The following is a 21,367-nucleotide window of genomic DNA, read 5'->3' as shown; positions in this document are numbered from 1 at the left end:
GAGCTGGGTTTGTTTAGCCTTGAGAAGAGAAAACTTTCCTTGCAACTCCTTATTCTTAGTACAGCTTCTACAATTAACAGTCCTTCCCTTACAAAAGTAATCAAAAAACTACAAGCAGCTTTTCTGTGCCAAGACTTACCAAGTATGATCTGACTGTAGAGATCTCCAGGTGCTTCAGAACAGGAAGGACTTCCATGTGAAATGGAGAAGGTCTGGGAGGGAGGATGGGCAGCGAGACCCCAGCTGCTGGTATATTGCAGTCCTTTCACTGACAGCTATCCGCACCACTATCACTCAGTGCAAGACCTGTCTAGAGCAGTGGAAAAAGCAGACAACACATTTCCCTCCCTTAAGAAAATCCAACATGCCCTGAAACTTGAAAATAAATGAGTTAAGTGAATAAAAAAGGAACCTTCAAAAAAATGCCTTCCTTGTAAAGCCACCACCTCAGTCACTGCTGTGCACTACTGTGTTGACTGGAGCCACTCTCTTTCCTGAAGCTCTTCAAAGAGATTCTCTCTCTCAGCCCAGCATATTCTGCTTTCCATGTACTTAATTCCTCATAAAGGTCCTTCCACACAGGGACATGCAAAGAACAGCTTGTAATGGCTCTGCCAAAATCCAGACTGAGTGATCAAGAGTAGCCTGAGAGACTTGCTATGCTACCTGGGAAAGTGTACAGCAAAATGCTCAAACCACCTTCAGCCAGCAAGTGCAATACACACTCGAGCTTCTCTTGCAAGAATTTATTTTCAAAGAAGATTCAATTTAAAACACTACAAAAAAGAGGATTTATACAAAGCGGGGTGACAATAAAGCTATTCAGACCAGGCAAAGCACATTTCTTTCCAAATAGTACAGACCTGTTATGACAAAAAACCTGATACAGGTGGTTCTTTGGTTCAGACACACATTTCCTTTCTGAGCTCTCACCTAGGAAGTCTCATTTCCTCAATCCCTGGCACTTGTAAGCAGATTTGGCGTGACTCACTCTCTGTATGCAGCTCCAAGGAACTCTACAACCAGCTGGGGGGTGGAGGGAGAGAGAGAAAGAAATTCGAGCCAGAAGAATGGCTGCAGCTGCTGATTGATCTGGATGCCACTGCGAGATCTCTGCACCTCTCTCTTGTACTGTTGGAAAGCACACAAGGACCCTATTATTACTCAAACAGTATCTTGCTGTGGTACCTCTTACTTTTGTCCTAAGCAGGCAGGCCAGTGTGCTTAGCACCTTTAACTTCTGCCTGTTTGGCAGCCAAATTTAGAGCTAGGACATACCCAGGCTTCTACAGCCTGCAGGATGCCCATCCCATCAGGAAGCTGATCCCTGCAATAGCCTTGAAGAGATGTATTAATAGCACTACCTGGGTACCAGACTGGAATTTTACAAGGAAACTTCAATGAAGGCCACATTAACTTTAGTTAATGCTTGTTAACTTTAGTTTTCCATCAGGCAGTATTGGTTAAGCCGAAGAAGACAGGAACTGTTTTGCCTTCCAAGGGTCTGAATGAAAAATCTTTGTTTAATCTACTGCTGTGTGTAAACACACATTAGATTTGTGGGGTTTACAGTTAGCCAAACGCAACAGAAATAAAACAACTACACAATTAGGGACAGAGAAAGCCAACGAGAGGAAGAGTACCAAGTGTCTGTACTTGTTCTCGTTTGGAAACAGCAAACACCTGAGGGGACCCGAGATCATTTCATGGCTCAGGAAAGAAAACACCTGGCACTGGCTAAAGCCAGCCACTGGGCTCAGCTAGGCACTTCTTTCCCCAAACGCTGTAAACTGCAATTACTGATAATCTGCAGCTGATAAAGTGAGATTGCTCACGATTCACACTACTTTCTGTCACACATGCACCAGGGAGGATGGCAACACTGCTGTGGTCAACACTGCAGCTCGCTGCTCGGCTCTGCCCTTGATTCAGGTGTGATGAACTGCACTAACTTGGGGAAATACCTCCTGACATAGGAGGAGTGTGTCTGAACTGGCAATGAGGTCCATGATACAAGTTTTTATTTGTGACCAAATCAGCATTTGAAAACAACTGAAAATGGAAAATCAGAAATAAGATTGTGAGGTACAAAAAACTAATCGCCACATACACACGCTTCTGATTCCAAGAACCAGAGGCATCAAGGGACATACTTTACTGTATTAAAATGCACAAATTTGTGTATATATATACACACCCATATATATGTATATACATGCATATGCAAAATGCTTGTCTCTCCATTTTCATTAGCAATAGCAGGATGGGAAGTTTCCCCTACTCCATTTCTATTTCAATCTATCCTGAAGCTACTCAGTACTAAAATCAATTTAAGAACCACTCAGCATCCCAGCAACTAAGACTGCAATCCAATACATAAATCTAACAGGCTCCAGGATGAATTTTTCCTAGCATATCTACATTAAAGCAAAATTTCTCATGAGGAGTCCAGTTTATCAATACCAGGCAGTCCCTCTATGATAAACAGTCAGTTTGAATTAAACAAGCAGGCAACTGGATTGCCCAAAAGAGCTGGGCCCTTATGGTCAAAACAGCAATCTGGGAGACTCCCAAGAACTGGAGTGCCATAACTCTACCAGGGAATAGAAATTATTTTGCATCTTAGCCAGACTTTGACACTGGCAAAGAGAGACTCTCTCTTCTTTCAAAAAAGACGGTGAAAGAATACAGAGCTTTCTGCTTTGGCCAGTTCGGTCTTCAGGAGGTATCTTCTTGCTCCATCATGGTTTTATAGTTTCTTTTGAAAAAGCCACACTGGGGAAAGAACGAAAAGAACTGATTAAGTCTTTGTGTATGCATTAATTTCTGCCTTTTCTTAAAACAATTTAAAATTAAAATTTCAAGTTTTTCCTTCTCAGGGTTGCAATAAGTGAATGAGTGAATGCAGGATGCAACCCAGGTATGAACTCTGGCAGAGCTGTAAGCCCGAAGGCCTACACTGTTCAAAACTCTTCAGAACATCTCTAAACACTTTGTAACATTCAAATATTCTACAAAGCACTTGAAAACAGGATTTAAGAGGTTATATTGCAATGCTCAGAATAGCTCAAAATGTGAGACTGAGGTTTTACAACAGTAAGCAGTAGATGTCCTTCAGTGTGCATTTGAAAACATCGCTTTCATACTTAAGAGAAATCTTGAAAAAAGTTAAAACATCTAACAAAAAGATTTCTGGTTTGTTGTGTGTGCATTAATGATACCCACCTTCCAGAGGAGCAGAATAATGAACGCCAGCAAGAGAAGTCCACCAACACAGCTTCCTATGATAACAGGCAAGGGATAAAACACTTCATCTTTCAGGAGGACAAGAGTAATCTGGAACAGAATCAAGGCCAACTTAGCATATACTGAAGCCCAGTTATTTCTTCTTGGTTAGCTTTTAACTGAGAAAGCTATATAACTTGAGCTAGCGTTCAACCTGTATAGAAACTATGCTAGATGCACCATCAACCTATCACTGCAGGTGCTCTGCAATACAATATGAATTATTTTTTTTTCACTGCAAGCCTAGTGAAGGGAGTTAAATTTACTGAGTCTTTTTTACCAGTTTACAGTGATTACAGTAATCACCAGTAACAATCTTTCAGATTAAAGAAAAGCATGTCTTCACTAGGGAAAGAGAAGGAATATTCACGTTGAAATCCTTGAGAGGACAGGAGGCCTCTGTGTTAGCCACAACTGCCAGATACATAGAGTTGAATATAGAACCCTAAAAACTTTTCTGATATGCACTAGCAAATATCCTCCCTCTGCTTTTATCCTATAGTCCAAACCCGATTTCACTAAATTCAATGGCAGAACAGATATTTGCTTCAAAAGGTCCAGATTTTAACTCTGGGAATTTGACTGGTTGTCTAGATTCAGCAAAAACGTCTGGATTTCCCACTTGTTCCTGCCCCAAGAAAAGGACCAAGCTGCCCACATTATGCTCTGATACCTCAGCATTATGATTCTCTTCTTTCAGCCCCAGATATAGTTCTCTGTTGAAGGTGATTTTTCCATGGACCAGCAGAACAGTTCTGCTTTTCAAGACCTGTGGGAAAAGAAATATAAGGAACAAAATATCAGTTGCTTTTCAGTCTTTCCAGAAAAAAAATGGATTGCAACAGCAAACCCTTATTCAGACTGTAAGAGCCACCCTGTACAGTGCTGCCACCAAGCTGTGTCTTATATATATGTCTTTATATGTAACTATCACTCAGGAGAAATTGTCTGGAGTGATGAAAGCTTGCAGTACTGTAAGAGTCATTTCACAAGGAGCAATTTCTGAAGGAAGGAAGAAAGAAGACCGCAGCATCTCTTGTAAGTGCCAAGCACCTCCTGGGAGACACTGCCATGAGTAAAACATCCCTCGTGCTCTGCAGGGTCAGAAAACAGCATCACACGTGGAAGAGCAACATCTCCACCGCGATGCAGAAGAAACCCTCACCCTGGACCTCTGGCAGGTAACGGATTTTAGCAAACGACGGCAGGGGAGCACGGTCTCTTGCATATACCTGGTACAAGTTGTTCAAAGACAATTCTGCTGCCACGGTGATGTTGTCCCCGTCAGTGCGGACAGAGCAGCCCACGTACTGATACCGCACGTCCCGAACGCCCTGCAACGCAAAGGAACGGCTCAGGCCCCGGCTAGCCACGGGTGTCCGCGGCCCCGTGGGTTTCTCCCCATGGCAGCAGCCGGTGCCAACACCGCTCACCTCTAATTCCGTACCGCCGGAATACTCCGGGAGATCCGGCACCGCTTCACCGCTGACCCCGCACTCGGTCGCCTCCTGAAACGGGACGTTGACAGCGGAGCGCTCCCACGGCGGCCCGACCCGCGCAAGAACCGCGTGGGGGGGCGGGGCGTGGGGAGGCGCGGGCGTGGCCTCACCGCCGTGCCCGCCCCTTCCCCGGGCGGGGCGGGGCCGCGCCGTCCTCTCTCGCCCCCGCCCCGCCCCGCTCTCGCGATACCTCGTTTGAAACGGAGGCGGGCGGGCACCGCGGCTACCCCGTCAGGCAGGGCCTGGCCCGGGGGGCGGCCGCCGCCGCCGGCATGCCGCTCCAGCCGCGCCTGCTCCGCACCTATTCGCGGCGGGGAGGGCACCTCCGCCCGCTACCGCCGCCGGCCCGATGGCTTTCGCCCCCTGAAGACCGCAAGCGGTTCTTCAGCTCGACCTCGGCCGGCTCCAGCGCCGCCTCAGCCAGCTCCAGCGCCCTGACCCCCCCTTCGGATGACCCCGACTTCTCGCCGCCGGGTAAACGCCTCCGACAGCCTCTGGGTAAGCGCCCCGCCCGTCCTTGGAGCCTGCGGACCCGCCGCGGCGACGGAGAGAAGGAAAACCGTCTGCTGGGGCCGCCGGTCCTCGCCTCCCCGTCGCCGTCGCCGTCCCCGTCGCCGCCCCCGCGCGGCGCCGCCGCTCCCCTCCGCCGCCGCCAGGGGGCGCCCTGCGGGGCGGGGCGCCCCCTGCTGTGCAGCACCCCCCAGTGGCCGCCCCCGCGCCGCCGCCGCCGCCGGGCCCCGGCGACCGAGCTGGGCTCCCTCGTCCTGTTCAGCACCACCGTGGAGAGCGGCTCCGGGCTGGACGGTAGCCTGGAGCTCCGCTCCTTACCGCCCAGGCAGAGGACTGCCTCGTCCCGCAGGGCTCTGAGCTCGTCGGAGTCCTGTCGGGAAGATTCGGAGCAGCTCCCGTTATCGCCGGGGGTTGACGGCGTGAGGGAAGAGGGGGCTCGACGGTCCCGTCCAAACGGCACGGGCGGGCGGCGGGAGACGGGCCCGGCGTTGCAGGAGTCCGGTAGGGTTCTGAGGGCGTCGGTGCGGGGACCCTGCCGGGCACCAGGTCCCTTGTCCCCACAGAAAGCCACCGGCACTCCTCAGGCAGCGCTGCCCACCCTGGACGGTGGGCCGCAGCGCTCTGCACCGTACGAGGGTGCCGATTCGGATAAATCGTGTGATGAGCTAAGGAGGCCTTCAACACAAGGAAGCTTGAGTTGTCAGAGAGGCACACCCAAGAAGTACCAGCTTACGCCAGTGGTGGTCTTGGACCCTCAAGAAGTGCCAGTGTGGCTGATGAGCATGAAACTCAACGAAAAGGCAGGTATTCAACCTGCCTGCCAGCAGCCGGTATCTCCTTTGGGCCCTCAAGGAATCTTGGAGAATACACATAAAAGTACCAAAGCTGTTTCTGGAGAGGGAAGTACCTGTAGAAAAGCTTGCATCAGCGGCTTCAGTGCCAGCCGGTGGGGGAGGCAAACAAGGCTCCGACCAAAAAGGCACAAAACTAAGAGACAGCAGCAGCCTAACAACTCCTTTTTCAGACCACAGAGGAAGCAAAAAGGAATGAAGAAGGGTGTTCTGGAGATGTCTGTAGACAAAAGAGACAATGACTATTCATTCCTCAATGGCTCCCATTCCTGGGGTAGAGTTCGAGCATCTTTGTCTTTCCATAAGAAGAAGAAAGTTACCACAGAAGAGAGTTCCTGCAACAGCATCCTTTCTACCCCTTCTGTGAAATCCCAGTTGTCAGGGCACCAAGGAACCGTATCTGCTGGTAGGACTCAGTGCTCCACTTGGTCTGCTTCCTCCATGGTCCTGCTGGCTCCAAGGAGTTCCTGTTCTGTCCTGGAGCTAATGCTTACAGATGCAGAGAAGGTGTTTGGGGAATGCCACCAGGAGGGGCCTATCACTTTTCAGGACTGCATTCCTTTAGATAAGATGAGAGATTGCAAGAAAATTGGAGAAGGGGTGTTCGGAGAGGTCTTCCAGATTGACAGTGAGAGAGGAGCTGTGGCCTTAAAAATAATTCCCATTGAGGGGACTGAAAAAGTAAATGGTGAATCTCAAAAGAGCTTTGGAGAAATTCTGCCTGAGATAATAATTTCAAAAGAACTCAGTCTTCTGTCTGAAGAGTCTAGGAATAGGACTATTGGGTTCATCAGCTTGTACTCCGTGCACTGTGTTCAAGGGGCCTACCCTAAGTATCTCCTAGAAGCCTGGGACAAATACCACAAAGTAAGGGGATCAGAAAATGATCGGCCAGACCTTTTTGGGGACGAGCAGCTCTTCATCGTTCTGGAGTTTGAATTTGGAGGCAGTGACTTGGAGAATATGAGAAACATGTTCAGTTCAGTGGCATCGGCAAAAAGCATTTTGCACCAGGTCACTGCTTCCCTGGCTGTGGCAGAACAGGAACTGCACTTTGAGCACAGAGACTTGCACTGGGGGAATGTGCTGGTAAAGAAAACAGATGCAAAGGAGCTTAATTATGTCTTGAATGGGGCAACGCACACAATCCCCACAGCGGGGATTCATGTCAACATCATAGATTATACCTTGTCTCGGCTGGAGAAGGATGGGTTAACTGTGTTTTGTGATCTTTCCACTGACGAAGAACTGTTTCAAGGCACAGGGGACTACCAGTTTGATATCTACAGGCAAATGAAAGCGGAGAACTCAAACAGCTGGACTGACTATCACCCACACAGCAACGTCCTCTGGCTGCACTACTTGTCATGCAAACTTTTGAAAGACATGGGCTACAAGAAAAAGGAATCGTCCTCTGCCATGAGGAAAATAAAGAAGCAGCTCGTTAAGTTCCGCAAAGAAGTACTGACCTTTGAGTCTGCCAATGAAGTTTTACAAAACAGCAGCCTCTTCCAGTAGGCAATACAGTGCAGTGTTTCAAAGGACTAAGTCACTGATGCTGCCTTTCTCCTTTGCTGCTTTTTACGTATGATCTTTTTAAATGTTGGCACAATGAAGAAGTGTTATGATCGGTTACCGATGTGTATAATACTATATCAAAACGGTCTAAAAAACCTGAAAAAAAAGTCTTCTGCTTGAAGAGGTTTCCATATGTACTTTTTTTAAGGAGTCATGGGGGGGAAGAGAGCAAAGTTTATGTTTGAGAAGGGGGGGGGGGGGGGAGATTTCTACAGGCTCAATTAATATTTTGAATTCCACAGAAATTTTCTTACCTTTTTAGTCTTAGATTATTAAAAGTTTTTTCCTTACTATGTTGTCTTTCTTACAATTTTTTTTTTAAAGAAAAAAGAAAAAATATACAGTTCTGGACAGTGATGACAAAGGTAAATATTCTTGGCCTAGTTGGGGACAGAGAGGGGAAAACCCCACCTTTTGACTTGGTTTTAAAACTGAATTTTTGTTCAGTTTGGCAAAATTTGTATCTGGAATGATGCTACAAAATGTAAAGTTTCTGTAATGTAGGTTTTGAAAACACTCCAATCTGCAATAATGCGGGGTTTTTTTTCCTCTTGTAAGGACCAGTGAAGAGGTATTTGATCATGAAAAAAAATAAGAAAAAGTACCTGTGTTCCTGATGCATTTTTGACCGTTATTATGTTGTGACCTTGTATACTGATAGGAACCCAAATCTGTAACTTGATGGTAGCATTAAAGCGATTTTCTCCATTTATCTACGGAAGAAAATGCACAAGGTAGTAAGCGTTCTTTAGTCCTGATTGCAGATGGATCAGATGACCTAAATTTGAAGCTATACTTACATTAAATCTGAATTCTTTGTTTTCAAGAAGTCCTTTGCTAACATTCACGTACATTAAAGAAACTGGTCTAAAGAGAACGATAAATCAAACTAAATGAAAAGTGAATTAGTTTATTATTAAAAATTAGTACATCCAACGACCCAGATACATTAAGTAATTAAGAGGTAACATCACCAGATTTCTTATAACTGGAATGCTGTCTATGCAGTCTGTCTGTGTATGTGTGTATATGTGCAGTCTATCAATTAGGTCCATCTTTGAACCTATCTTGAAGTCTACTTTTTACAAGGTAAGCAGTTAGAGACCCTAGGTACCCCCACTGCCTATGATAGGCTTTTATTGTTCTGTCTTCCAGACTCTATTTTGCTGTCTAGTACCACAGAAAGTGACTTGACAATCTGCAGTGCTTGAAATTATTAAGATGGAAATTGTATTGGAATCTTACCAGGCATCCTCTCAATCTTCTTTCCTCTAATTGACTAAAGTAATGCAATATAATTGAATATTCTTAAAACTTACTTGGTAAGGACTGCAGTGAATGCATATCTGACATCAAGGACATGTTCTTCAGTCAGAATGGTGCTATTTTCATTTATGCTTTAAAAAAAAAAAAGGTAGATGAAACAACATCATTGTCTGCCTGCATTGGTCCTTTATTTCTATGGTGTGAGAACTGCTAATACTGGCTGTACAAGAGGGATGGAAACAGTGGCAGTAATTAATGAAAGGAGAGGTGCCAGCCCACTTGGTGACACTACTGGTACAGTAGTGTTTGAGTAAGTAGCCCTTTATTACTACAGATTTGGAAAGCTGCTATTGCCTTGAAATGTCTCCCCGCAAACCAATGCTAATTTGTGAATATGTAGTATTGCTTTCATTAATCAAAATTTCAAGCTTCTACCCCTCACAAAACTGGACGTTAAACTTGTATAGAAACCTTTGCCTTAAACCGTGCTTGCAAGGATGTGTAGCTGCCAGAGATGAGTTCTCTTTTCCTTTTTAAAGGTGCTCTCAGGTTAAAAAATCCTGTGTACTAGTCAGTCCCCATAAATTTTAATGGGAGGAAGGTGACAAGAAAGGAATCTGAATGGTAACATCCCCCCATTAGAAAGCCTTTAATTAAGAAGAATGCCCTGAACATATGTTTTCATCCCAGTCATTTGGAGTGAAAGCTTTACTTGGAACAGAGCTGGATTATATATTTTAATCATCTGTTCTCTCTGCTAAGGACGGAGGATGCCAGAACCCATTTTGCCCTTTCATAAAACACAAGCTTTTAAATATGTACTACACTGAAATTAGGACCTTAAAGGGTGCTCCATCTTTTACTGAAATAATGAAGTATGAGCAAAGCTAAAGTTATCATAAGGGAAGGAAAGATTTTTTACATGGATCCAAATGCTTTAGAAGATTGAAAAGAACAAGTGTAGTTTTGCGTAACCAGTGACTGATAAATAGTATGGACACTGTGTAGAAATTCTGGTATCTCCTTTCTAGTTCAGTGTATTTTGTGGTGAAAATAGCAATACTCACTTGGTGATATTAATGGTGATTGCAGACTTATTTTGGAACAGGCTTTCATCTAATTGCCAAATCACTGAAAATTTTGCCTGTTTTGAGGGAAGAGAAAGACATAACAAAATATTGATTACCTTGTAAATACTCTTTCAACACGGTACTGTTAAAACACGATGGCTAATGTATTTGCTGCTCACCATTCCCTTCTGGAGAAATTAGACATTAAGAAAAGCGCAGGAATATCTCAAGGCAATATTCTCTTGCCTTGAGAAAATGCACACCAGCCATAAGCTGAATTAGAAAGAATAGTGGCTCTGGCCTAATTGTAGAGATAGAGGATGCAAAAGCAGCTACTCAAAGTATCATTTAGAGGAAGGGAAAAAGTGAAAATTATGATCTCTACTTACAGTTGTTGTCTTGAATACTGGATGCCCAATTCTGCAGTTACAGGATAAGACTACAGAAGTTAATGGTATTGGTTGGCTACAGTGAACAGCAGGAGAGGATGGCTGCCAACAGAATAGGAATGCTCTTTAATGTTGAATAAAAACAGACTGGGAAATTCAACTCAGCCTGTGTCTGCTCCCATAAAACGAATTAGGTACAAATAGCCTAATAAAAGCTTCGGAGTCTTAAATCAGATAAATCCAGCATTTGGGCTCTAGTCGTAACAACTGCAATGCTCCTTCCCCTCCCTGGACCTTACTTCAAGATTTATTTAGGTAGCAAATTAATAGGAGTCTGCACTGCGTTTTCTTCCAGCAGTCTGCTGCTGGCTGAGGAGTTGTTCTACAATCTTACCTCAACAGTCACCTTCTTAAAATGTAGGTTTTTGGGATAGTTCAAGACCATAGCTGTCATGTACGAGTCATCTCCACTGTTCGTTAATGAAACATTCATGGTCACTTCTTTAGTGTGGCCCACCACTAATTCCTTTCTAGAAGCAGACAGAAAAATAAGATGGGTGACATGTAATTTCTAAGGGTTGTTATTAAATAAGAGGCCTGAAGCATTCTGGTTCTGGTAATTACTCCCTCCAAATGCTTTCACACACAGAATAATGCAATAGCCCAATTAATTATTCAGTATTCTTCTGGGTGTGTAGGAAAATGCTTCCTTCTTAATATCAAAGGCAGTTATCTCCAAATTTATGTAACATTTTATCATTTCTGTTTTACATCAAGATAGACTTTAAACATTGCTCAGCTTGATTAGCTTTTCAAGTGAATCTCCAGGGTAGCATTTACAATGAAGTGATGCCTACTGTTTTGTCTAAGGCTAGGTAAACCCAGCAACTCTTTGCTGTAGTGCTATGCTGTGCATCAGCCTAAACCAAAATCACATGTTCACAATTAAATGCCAGAATTGTGGTTTTAGGATGACTGTTGTTTATACCTTGGTCTTTCCTCTGAGATTTCCTCGAATAGCCCCGTAACACCCATGGAGGCGCACAGTTACAGCATTGTATGAATGTGATGTTACGGAAAGGATGAATTGGATGGAAAGTAATGTAAAAAAAGGGACAGCAAATCTTGTCTGAGAATTTGAAGAAAACATCTTATGCACAAAGATGACATTTTATATGAATGCAAGATCTGGATAAAACAACCACTGTGACTCACTGAATCTGAGTTGTCAAAGTTAAATGAGCAGTACAGATGGTCTTGTTGCTGCAGTCCTTCTTGTAAGGCAACTAAAAGCAAACAGATCAAGTCAGACTTTAACAATCCTAATTTTTCTAAGGTAGCAGATTCAGGATATCTTTACATATACACATACATTCTCTGAGAACCAAAATTCCCATGACCTCAATTAAGGAAAAGTTGGAAATAAAAGACCCTCTGGTAATAAGTCAGTCCTAAATTGATGATGTTTTGTAACTCAGCTCCCAGGAGAAGGTCTGTTAGCAGTAACATGAAAAGTCTTCACTGGGGGCAAGGTCTTGTTAAAGAAATGCCAGTTGTTTGCCCCTGGATTGCCACAGGGCAACAATATTAATTTCTTTTCCAGAGATGATATGTTTTTCTTGAATAAATATGTCCATATGCTGTGCCAGCTTATAGGCACACTGTTTTGTAGAGATGAGGTTACTTCCTTTAGCAATAGTTTTATTCAACAATAAAAACCTACTGTCTGTGGCTGATGTTTCTGGAGAAGTTCAACGATAATTAATAATTAGATGTTGGGTGCGTAAGTACTAAGCAATGCTGACCAACACTTGAGAGTCTCATGAATTATTCTTAGGAAGTAAATGTACCATCAACATCATAATCGCTGCAAGTACTGCAGCTACAGTAATTAGTGTTCATTATTGCTAAGTGCCAAATGTTGTTCTAACTTCTCTGTCCTATGCTTTATGGACAGCTAATTAAATATTGAATTGTGGTAAAGACTCCTATTAAGTAGCAAAAAGCTGCCTCTTTACAGAGCTTTACGGAATTTTTTCAGAAGCTGTGATTTGGATTTCAGACTAACTGTGAAGAAGTTAGATTAGCTTGTAGGAATCCTCCTACTAAACTGCAATAGAAAAGACAGGATATCAGACTTAACCTTTATTGGAAGTATGCAGCCTCTCAAATACAGATTTGAAATAAACAACTAAAATAAACTAAAAAATATATATACATCATTTTAATGATTTTTAAGATTACTTCATTAGAAAATTTTATAGTTGTTATTACCAACTATACCATTCAAATAATAAGTCTTAATATAAGTTCCAATGGAGAGCTCAATATCTGAAAAGTACTTCACAAATCACACAAACCATCTGCCTTCTTCACAGGTAGCATCTAATCTCATTTTATGCAGAGGCACAGGAGAAATATCTTGGTCAACAGTAAAGCAAGTTTTTAGCAGATCCGAGGTTGGACCTTAGAGATGAGATTATCTTAACAAGACATGAGTATCTGTTTGGGGAAAACCTGGCCCTAAAGTCTACCTAGAATACAGTATTGATAAATAGAAAGGGAGCAGAGGGGAGAAGATGACATGCAAAGGCTAAGAAAACCACATTTTTTATTTTTAACAGTAAAAGCCTTGCATTCTGGAAAGAATGAAAGCTCTTTGGTAGCATTTTGTTTTATTACCTGAAAATGCATTTCTGATGGCTGGTATCTATCCAGCACAGGAACAGCAAACTCTATGTTATCATTTTTCTTATAGAGCTCGTGTTTAACTCTCAGAAAAACACTGGAAAAGCAGTCAAAGTCACATGGCTACAAGAAAGGAAGAACAAGAAGTTGAGAAAATATCTGGGCATTAAAATGCAAAAGCCTTCACACATGTCATCTCTGTTCCAGCTTCTGGCATATTTAGGGACCTTCTGGCTCAGACGTTTTCTCTGGGCCACTGTGTTTAATAGCCATCAGTGGACCATAAGCTTGACAAATGTTTTTTTGGATCATTTTATACATTTGGCTCCCATACCATCCCCTGGATAATGTGTTTGGTGATTCAGTTACACATTGTGAAAAACAGTTTCCTTACGTTTGCTTTAACCTTGTAGAGCTTCGTGCCTCTCCTACAATTCTAGGATTAGAAATACTTTACATACACGCAAAAGGATGAGAGTTTGATTTATAGCAATACAAACCAAAATGGCACGACACATCTCCTGCCTCAGCTGTAAAACACGCTCAGCAAGTCTAACACTGAGAAAACCCCACCTGGTAGTATTTTTGCATTTCAGGAAAGATTCATCATCATGCCGATTCTGTTAAAAAATCCTACCCTCTCAACCCTCCTTTCTGTAGTAAGTCTGACCAACATCACCTACCAGTGTGTAAAGCTGCAGCTCAGAGCACACGTGCTTGCTGACCAACAGCTTTCCACTTGTTGTGGTGTTCTGATCTTCAAACTGTACTCTCCTCTTTGCCATTTTCACATCTAAGTCCACCATGTAGAGAATGTATAACTGTGAAAACACTGCAAGATTTTCAAAATCCTTTGTTAGATGTTACAGAAATTGTCCTCAGTGCCAAGTTACAAGGACAGTGTAGGACTGTAGATTTCAATCTGATCACAATTCCCATTTATTACCTTCCTGAGACACTGGTAAAGCTGAGACTGTATCAAAACATAGTTTTGCTGTAACGATGCTGTTATTTTGTAAAATTAGGATTCTCTCAGGGTTGAATCTCATGCTGGTGAGAAAGTGGACAACTGGTCTTGAGCTAGTCAGTGAAGAACAGATAAGAAACAGAATAAAATACAAATTTTTGAACTGAAACATTATAGGAAAAATATTTTAAGAAAGCCTGGCAGCAAGAATAAGAACTGCTCAGTATTTCCATGGTATTTCACCTGGACCAGGCTGGCCTGTTTACAGAGGTTCCAGTTTCTGCTGGGAACATTCAGAACACACAAAATCCCAAGAGTCTGAAGGAATAGACAGCCAAAATACACCAATATGGCTAGAGTTTCAGAATTAAACATGGTGTTTATGTTTCCATTAGATAAACACATTATCTAGCAGTTCAAATTCTCTCTTTGTCTACAATTTGTTTTCAAACACAAAATGCAAGAACAAAATCAAATCTACCTGCCATGTCTTAGCCATTGTGAACTGCACAGGTCACTCAGCTACCAGATGTCTGATTGAAAATGAGGTATGGTATGTAAAGAAATTATTTCTTTCTCTAAATAACCCACATTATCAGTGCTGAATTGCAGACATCAAGGTCGTCTTAGACCTAGATCTATGTTAATCAGTTCATGTTCACTATCTGATACCTGTTCAAAGCTTTAGACATACAAAGGCAAAAGCCTTTGCAACTTGAACTAAAGGCTTTACATTTTATATAATTTCTAGCACTGGGAAAGATTTTTTATGTCCCTCTGATGCTGAATTAAAAATAGAATCACTATGCAGTGCTTGGAACACAGATTCTATATTTGTCTTTGAAGCATTTCCCCAGCACACTAAAAAATAGCACTTATTACCTACCGGAGCACAATCACGTTCTCCAGTGATCCGACTGTAATATCTGGGAGACCATCATTAGTGAAATCAAAGCCACCATCAATGGATTGTCCAAAATACTGGAGTCCTGAAGAAATTTCAGAGGCTTTTACTCTCTAAAAGGCGGGGGGAAACATCAACAAATGTAACTCAGGATCTCTCTCCTGTCCTTGGAAAATATACTTCTTTTCACGAGACTGCTGTGAGGATGATTTTCTAACACTCCTGAGATGCAAAATGCTGACTTAACTTCCTGTAATGGATGGGCAGGCTTGCAAAAGGCTATGCTGTTCTATAGGAAGCACCTGAATCCAGCTCTTTTGCCTAAGCAGACAGCTGAATAATTACAGTTAAGGAGCAGCTCTGCTGCAGAAACCTGTGGAGTCACATAAACCATCTGTCATCTGCAAATTTCTCACCCATCAATGCAAATGAAATGTGGAAGTCCTTCCTCCCAGCCTCTTGCTACAAAAACACAAGCTTTTCCCTCTCAATGTGTACTGGAGCCAATTCCCAACATGACACATACTTGAGAAAAAGAGCTCTTGATCTTGTCTTTATCACCATTAAAGATGTAAATGCTGCCAAAAGCGGAACTGTTTGAAAGCTGATCTTCAAGAGGGGCTCCAACTGCAATATCCTCATATCCATCCCCATTGATGTCTCCAATGCTGGCCACAGTAAACCCAAACCTTGCAAAAGGAGAGGTCCCCTGCACGTTTAAGTGTCCTTTCAACGTGAATGAACCACTCTGAAAAACATCCAAGAAGGAAATCCATTTATATCAAATGTAGCATGAGTAGCTCCTACATTAATTAAAAAAACCCTAAACAACAGAATAAGAAGTTCAAGATACCAGCTTGGAACAAAAGCATGCAAATCCTCGCCCAGAAGCAGTGTCTCTGGACAACCCTATGCAAGCAGACAGACTAAAGCACTGTCTTTTCTTGAATCAATAGCAGATTGAGTTAGTTGATTCCTAGCTTGGTTCACAACAGAAACCATCCCATCTTCTCCACCCTATTACAGAAATAAGCCACAAGAGGGTGCACTTTATTTGAATTCTAAGCAGATGCCTGGACTGTTGTTTTCTGTTTCCAACCATCCTGTACGAGCCCTGAGCAAATTTTAGCAGTGCACCAAAGAAGGTTTTCTCCTGGTCTGCTGTTAAAGTTCACTCCTCATTCAAAATGACACAATTGACTTATATGCTGTATATTGTGTAATGGACCCTGTAGCTAGGCACACAAAACATTTTGTTTTCTACAAGTCCCAGGGAGCAAAGTTTTAGCAGCTACCTATGCACACATTTATTGCAAACATTGCAAAGAACACTGCTTGGCAGAGCAAGGTCAGCACCAATAAATTGCCTATGTACAGGCAAAAGACTTTATCACACTGTGATAAGAGTATACCTTAGGTACAGAATGGTTTTATTTCTTTAGTTACTTCTCTTTTATATTCTAATGACTAAGATAGGATTGCTGGCTTCAGCCTGTGATCCTCTACCATACAGGGCGAGCACATTCAGTGAGAGCACAAAGGAGGAATGTTTTATTTGTCACTACTTAGGCATGGTTGGAAAATCCCCAACAAGGAGTGTTTACGCTACCAGTGTTTTTACCTCTGTCTCCAGGCGATAGACGTAAACCCTTCCCTCTTCCCCTCGAATGTGATAAAATGGAGCTCCAACAAGGAGAAGATCTGTCACCCCATCATGGTTCACATCAAGTGGGCAGAGCTCAGATCCAAAATAAGATCCAACCTGTGCTCCAGAAAAAGACAAGCAGCTCTTTCACTGGAATTGTCTATATATAGCTTTGTAGAATTAGTGTCCTTTGCAGCAGTAAGGCAATTTTTAGAACACAACATCACATATCTACTTATATGTGGATCATTTCCTATTGTTTATTTTATTACAGCCATCCTCAGGGACAGATCCTGTAACCAGTTTAGCATTAACAAAATCATTATTCAACAATTTGACAGAGGAAAAAGAATACCACAGTTGATGACCTCTTTCCCCATGAACCATGAGAACAGAACATAAATAGAGTACACCCCATTTAGCTAATCTTTTTCCCAGTCTTTTTCTAAATTTCATGATTTCTTCTGATGTTCCAAAAGCATTACGGAGCGACCAAAGACTGTGTAATCCACATCTGGCTAAATCCAAGTGTGTCTGGAGGAGAAAATGGATCTGCTGTTTGAGCAAACGAGATGTGTGCAGCCCACCTGACCCCCACTGACCTGAGTGCCCCGGGTGACTGAAGCACAGTACCTGTTCTCCTTGCAGGGTTTGTTTTAAGCGGTTGTCCTGAAACACCAACACCTTCCCTCTCATGCTGTGTCGTGGAGCTCCAGCCACATACAAGGGTCCATATTCTGTGTGTACCACTGCCACACTGTACCCTGGTGCATTCACATAAGAAGCAAAAATAGCATAAATTACCAGTACCATACTCTATGCCTGAAGGAAAAAGCCCACAGAGTTCGGTTTGAGACACACATATTGAGACGTACATATTCAGTGAGATCCAAGAGTTTGCCCCATGTCTAGTTGTTGTGGCCCATGGTTTTAATTACAGAGCATATCATTAAAACATTGATTAGGAAATAGCAGGTAACTTTTGTGAGATAAAAACCGGCAAAGCTGAGGTTTTCCTCTCTTAGCAGTGTGTAGGGTAACTGAATAAATTACTGCTCTGAAAAATATGCCTGAACTCTTGATGACTTTTCTTAGCATTTGTCATAGTTCCTAAGTGATCATCCAACATACACACTTTTTTCTTTAATTATTACATCTGCAAGCTGGAAGGTTTATCACCCTTCACAGAAGTGAAGAAAACACTATACTCTGTATAGAAAGCAAAAAGAGATCTGTTACAGGGCTTCTGTAACAGGAAGGTAGTGGGAGAAGGATTATCCTGACACGAACAGTCCAAGTACCTCATATCACCTGGTAAGACTTTATGGCCAAGGCTACAGTCGGGAGGTACAGGGCTCATGATGCTACAAAGCACTGGGGTGAATAAGCAAGGATTTATTTGTCACCAAGCCAAGAACAGTATTGATTCACAAGCTGTTTCTTCTGCAGACACTCATAACAAGTGAAATATTTCTCCTTATCAGCTCTCAAAAATGCCCTTCATTGCAAGTATTCTTACACAGTGAAACCAAATGGCATGTGTTAACAGAATAATACCACGAGGCATCATAACTCATAGGAGAAAACAAGTAGTGTCTTCCCCCAAATAAGGAGACAGAGAGTGTTTTCACCAGAATCTCTCTCCCTGCTAAAGAAAATATTCAAAATCCAGTAAGATGCTGCAGGAGGTGGCCTTCTTCAGGTAAATGCTGTCAGTGTCATCATACTGCACTAAACACAAACAAACAAAGCAAAACCACAGTCAGCTTGTCATTTGATCTCAGAGAGGGGTAAGCTGATTACCTAGGTAACTGTATTTTGCTTTTTTGGCTTCTTCTTTAGATTCATTCAGGAAAACAGCAGTCTTGGTTGCCAGATCATACAGCAGAATTCCACCAGACCAGTCAAAGGCCCCCACTGCACCAAACACTAAGACTTGCTGCAGAAGTAACATACTGCAAATTAGAAGAGATGAACACGGGACAATTGCCTCTAGCACTCTGCAAAGCAGTTTAAGTCAGGAGCAATGTTTTCTGGCTTACAGGTCCTGCACTCTTTCCCAGACCCTGTAGCATGGGCAGTTCTACCAGCTCCTGCCAGATATTGAAGAAAGACAAGGTGACTGCCCAGCACCAGAGAAGCAGCTGCACATCTCCCAGTTCACTACATGAGTTTTTTTGTAAAACTGGATTAGTGTTGTCCTGGCAGCCAAGGCTGCTGAATGTTCACTATCCTCCACAACATCCACTATTTCCCCCTCCCAACAAGGACATAGATCATTCCCGTCCTGGATGGACCAAGGTTTTAAGCCAGAGGATCCCAAAACAGCAGAATTATTTTATTTGCAACGTGACAGAGCCCCTGACTTGTGCATTGGAGATGTGAATGCCAGCAAAATCAAAGCTGTCAACTGGAAATAGCTCTTTTGCCCAGTGGAATAAAAAGGATCCAGTGGTTAGAACAGGGGTCACATTAGATAAATCCCATCCTAAAATAAAATTTGCTACTGACTGACTACATTCGGTTATCTGACACATTCAAAGCAAGCAGTGGCTTGCAAACGAGATTTGACTACATGGGTCTCACACCTTTGTACCACCATAATTTCCTGTGGGAGACCTCCTGAATGCTTACAAGTATTGAAGCAACAGCACAGCATACAACTGTTTAGCAGGGTTAAATTCAGAACACTTACCTTATCCAAGATCTGCACATTGAAACCAGCTTGTGCAAGCTCATATTCCAGAGCATCACCCTGTGTACCTGAGGATGCAATAGAAACAGGGTAAGCTACTTTCTCCTTATTTCTCAAAAGGTACTAACAAAATAGAAAGGTTGCTATTTGATGATGATCAGAAGGCTGGAGCACCTCTCCTGTGAGGACAGGCTGAGGCAGTTAGGGTTGTTCAGCCTGGGAAAGAGAAGGCTCCAGGGAGACCTTATAGCAGCCTTCCAGTACCTAAAGGGAGCCTACAAGAAAGATGGGGAGGGACTCTAACAGGGAGTGTAGTGGTAGGATGAGGGGTAACAGTTTTAAACTGAAAGAGGGTAGATTCAGATTAGCTGTAAGGAAGAAATTCTTCACTGTGAGGCTGGTGAGGCACTGGAACAGGTTGCCCAGAGAAGTTGTGGATGCCCCCTCCCTGGAAGTGTTCAAGGCCAGGCTGGATGGGGCTTTGAGCAAACTGGTCTAGTGGAAGGTGTCTCTGTCCATGGCAGGGGGGGTTGGAACTAGATGATCTCTAAGGTCCCTTCCCATCCAAACTACTGTATGATTCTATGATTCTATTTACCTTCTATACCAATAATATTCTGCTGTAAGGTTGAAAGCAGCCCATCTAATGCTGAATAATTGGTCACCTGAAATACATTAGTGTCATCTGGACCAGATGCAATTAGCTGCAATTCATTTAGGGCCTTTGGTTTTTTGAAGGCATCTCCCACCTGCAGAACAGATGCAAATCAATCAAAAGAAACAGCCTTTAGAGCCTCCTTACTCCCACCTACTGCGTTCAACAGTTTGTGGTAAAAAACTCAGCTTCAGCCACTATATGTAATCCCAGAAATAGCAGTTGCTTTGGAAGGCAATGAATCAGACAGTCTCAGTGCCTCCTGGAGCCAAACCTTTACAAAACCCCTTTATGTAACTGGCTGGTGCTGTATTTGGTATATATACCTTTGTTGTACCCAACAATTAATTTTGGAAATCAACAAGTTACAGGACTTCATAAAATTGGATTTTTTCCTGTCCTGAAAGAATGAAAAGAGATAGCAGGAAGATTATTTGAGGAGACATATAGCATACCTGAAACTAAACTTCAGACCAGGACAAATCCTTGTTGACAAAGAAGCACACCAGCTAATTTGCTGGCCAAGTTAAGGATATATCAGAAGTTTTGTTCTGAAAAACTTAAAATTTTAAGCATGCACTTCATCTAGAAGGTAGCTTGAAGGCCTAGTTCTGAGTCAGGAGGACTGTGATCGAAAACAAGCAATGAACAACACCCCCTCGGTTCTGCTATTTTGTCCTTGGGTGGGTAGGTCAGCAAACGGTTTAATTTTTATTTACCACTTTGACATTTTCCAGAATAACCTGGATAAGGAAATATAAATCACACTTTGTGGAGCTAGACTTGACTATGGTTAACTACTTTGCTAGATTCAGTCATTCTAGAAAGATTTTTCTAAACTTTGTACAAGGAAGAACGAGAAGGTCTGATCTACTGAAAGCATGACTCTTCTGAAAAGTCTGAGAGTAAATGGATACAGGGCACTGAATGTAGTAGGTGTAGGAAGGAAAAAACATGGGCACATAATTGACACTACATAGATTATAGTATCAGTTCATACTGTAGCTTTATCTATCACCTCCTTGTTTTATACATGTCTCTTCCCTTATTTACTGGAACCATGCATAGATCAGTTTCTCCTTTTCTCTGCCCCCAGTGCTACCAAGAAATGGAAGGAAGATATGATCCAAGTACATTCCCAACTTACCCCAATGGCATAGCGTTTGATTCCTGCCATTTTGGGTGAATTTATTACTGTTGTCAAGTTCATTTCATCCAGGAGTATTTCCCCATCTGTAAGCACAATCATGACCTTGGCTGCATCCTTGCGGGACCCATGACTTTCAGTGAAGATAGAATCCCTGATAAAACATCAAAACAAAGAACTTGGGATGAAAGTTGAAGCTTCCTTCCTTGGGATAGAGG

General features: G+C 42.7%; 2 protein-coding genes across 2 annotated transcripts in view; one reads left to right on the top strand and one right to left on the bottom strand.

The window, feature by feature from the left end:
- ITGAE (integrin subunit alpha E) overlaps positions 1-21,367 on the bottom strand; it is a 33,962-nt gene that overhangs the window by 410 nt on the left and 12,185 nt on the right. Inside the window, 23 exon segments of the mRNA XM_075032839.1 lie at positions 140-2,775; positions 3,226-3,336; positions 3,959-4,054; positions 4,518-4,619; positions 4,719-4,793; positions 8,329-8,436; positions 8,524-8,590; positions 9,043-9,120; positions 10,057-10,133; positions 10,449-10,550; positions 10,843-10,978; positions 11,664-11,734; positions 13,131-13,259; positions 13,820-13,968; positions 14,083-14,216; positions 14,990-15,120; positions 15,534-15,755; positions 16,629-16,769; positions 17,286-17,416; positions 18,456-18,591; positions 19,348-19,415; positions 19,946-20,096; positions 21,150-21,303. Coding sequence (XP_074888940.1) covers positions 2,719-2,775; positions 3,226-3,336; positions 3,959-4,054; positions 4,518-4,619; positions 4,719-4,793; positions 8,329-8,436; positions 8,524-8,590; positions 9,043-9,120; positions 10,057-10,133; positions 10,449-10,550; positions 10,843-10,978; positions 11,664-11,734; positions 13,131-13,259; positions 13,820-13,968; positions 14,083-14,216; positions 14,990-15,120; positions 15,534-15,755; positions 16,629-16,769; positions 17,286-17,416; positions 18,456-18,591; positions 19,348-19,415; positions 19,946-20,096; positions 21,150-21,303 — 2,626 coding nt within the window. The 3' untranslated portion in view covers positions 140-2,718.
- Positions 5,035-8,279, top strand: HASPIN (histone H3 associated protein kinase). Its single transcript, XM_075032846.1, has one exon. The coding sequence runs from the start codon at positions 5,057-5,059 to the stop codon at positions 7,661-7,663; it is 2,607 nt and encodes an 868-aa protein (XP_074888947.1). The 5' UTR covers positions 5,035-5,056; the 3' UTR covers positions 7,664-8,279.

The sequence above is a fragment of the Buteo buteo genome, chromosome 7 (assembly GCF_964188355.1).
Source record: "Buteo buteo chromosome 7, bButBut1.hap1.1, whole genome shotgun sequence".
Classification (NCBI taxonomy): domain Eukaryota; kingdom Metazoa; phylum Chordata; class Aves; order Accipitriformes; family Accipitridae; genus Buteo; species Buteo buteo.
Note: the sequence above shows the minus strand (reverse complement) of the source record. Positions and strands in the feature narration are given on the sequence as shown.

What these genes read in the sequence shown, in the direction of transcription:
- HASPIN (XM_075032846.1), top strand. Translation starts at nt 5,057, where the DNA reads ATGCCGCTCCAGCCGCGCCTGCTCCGCACCTATTCGCGGCGGGGAGGG.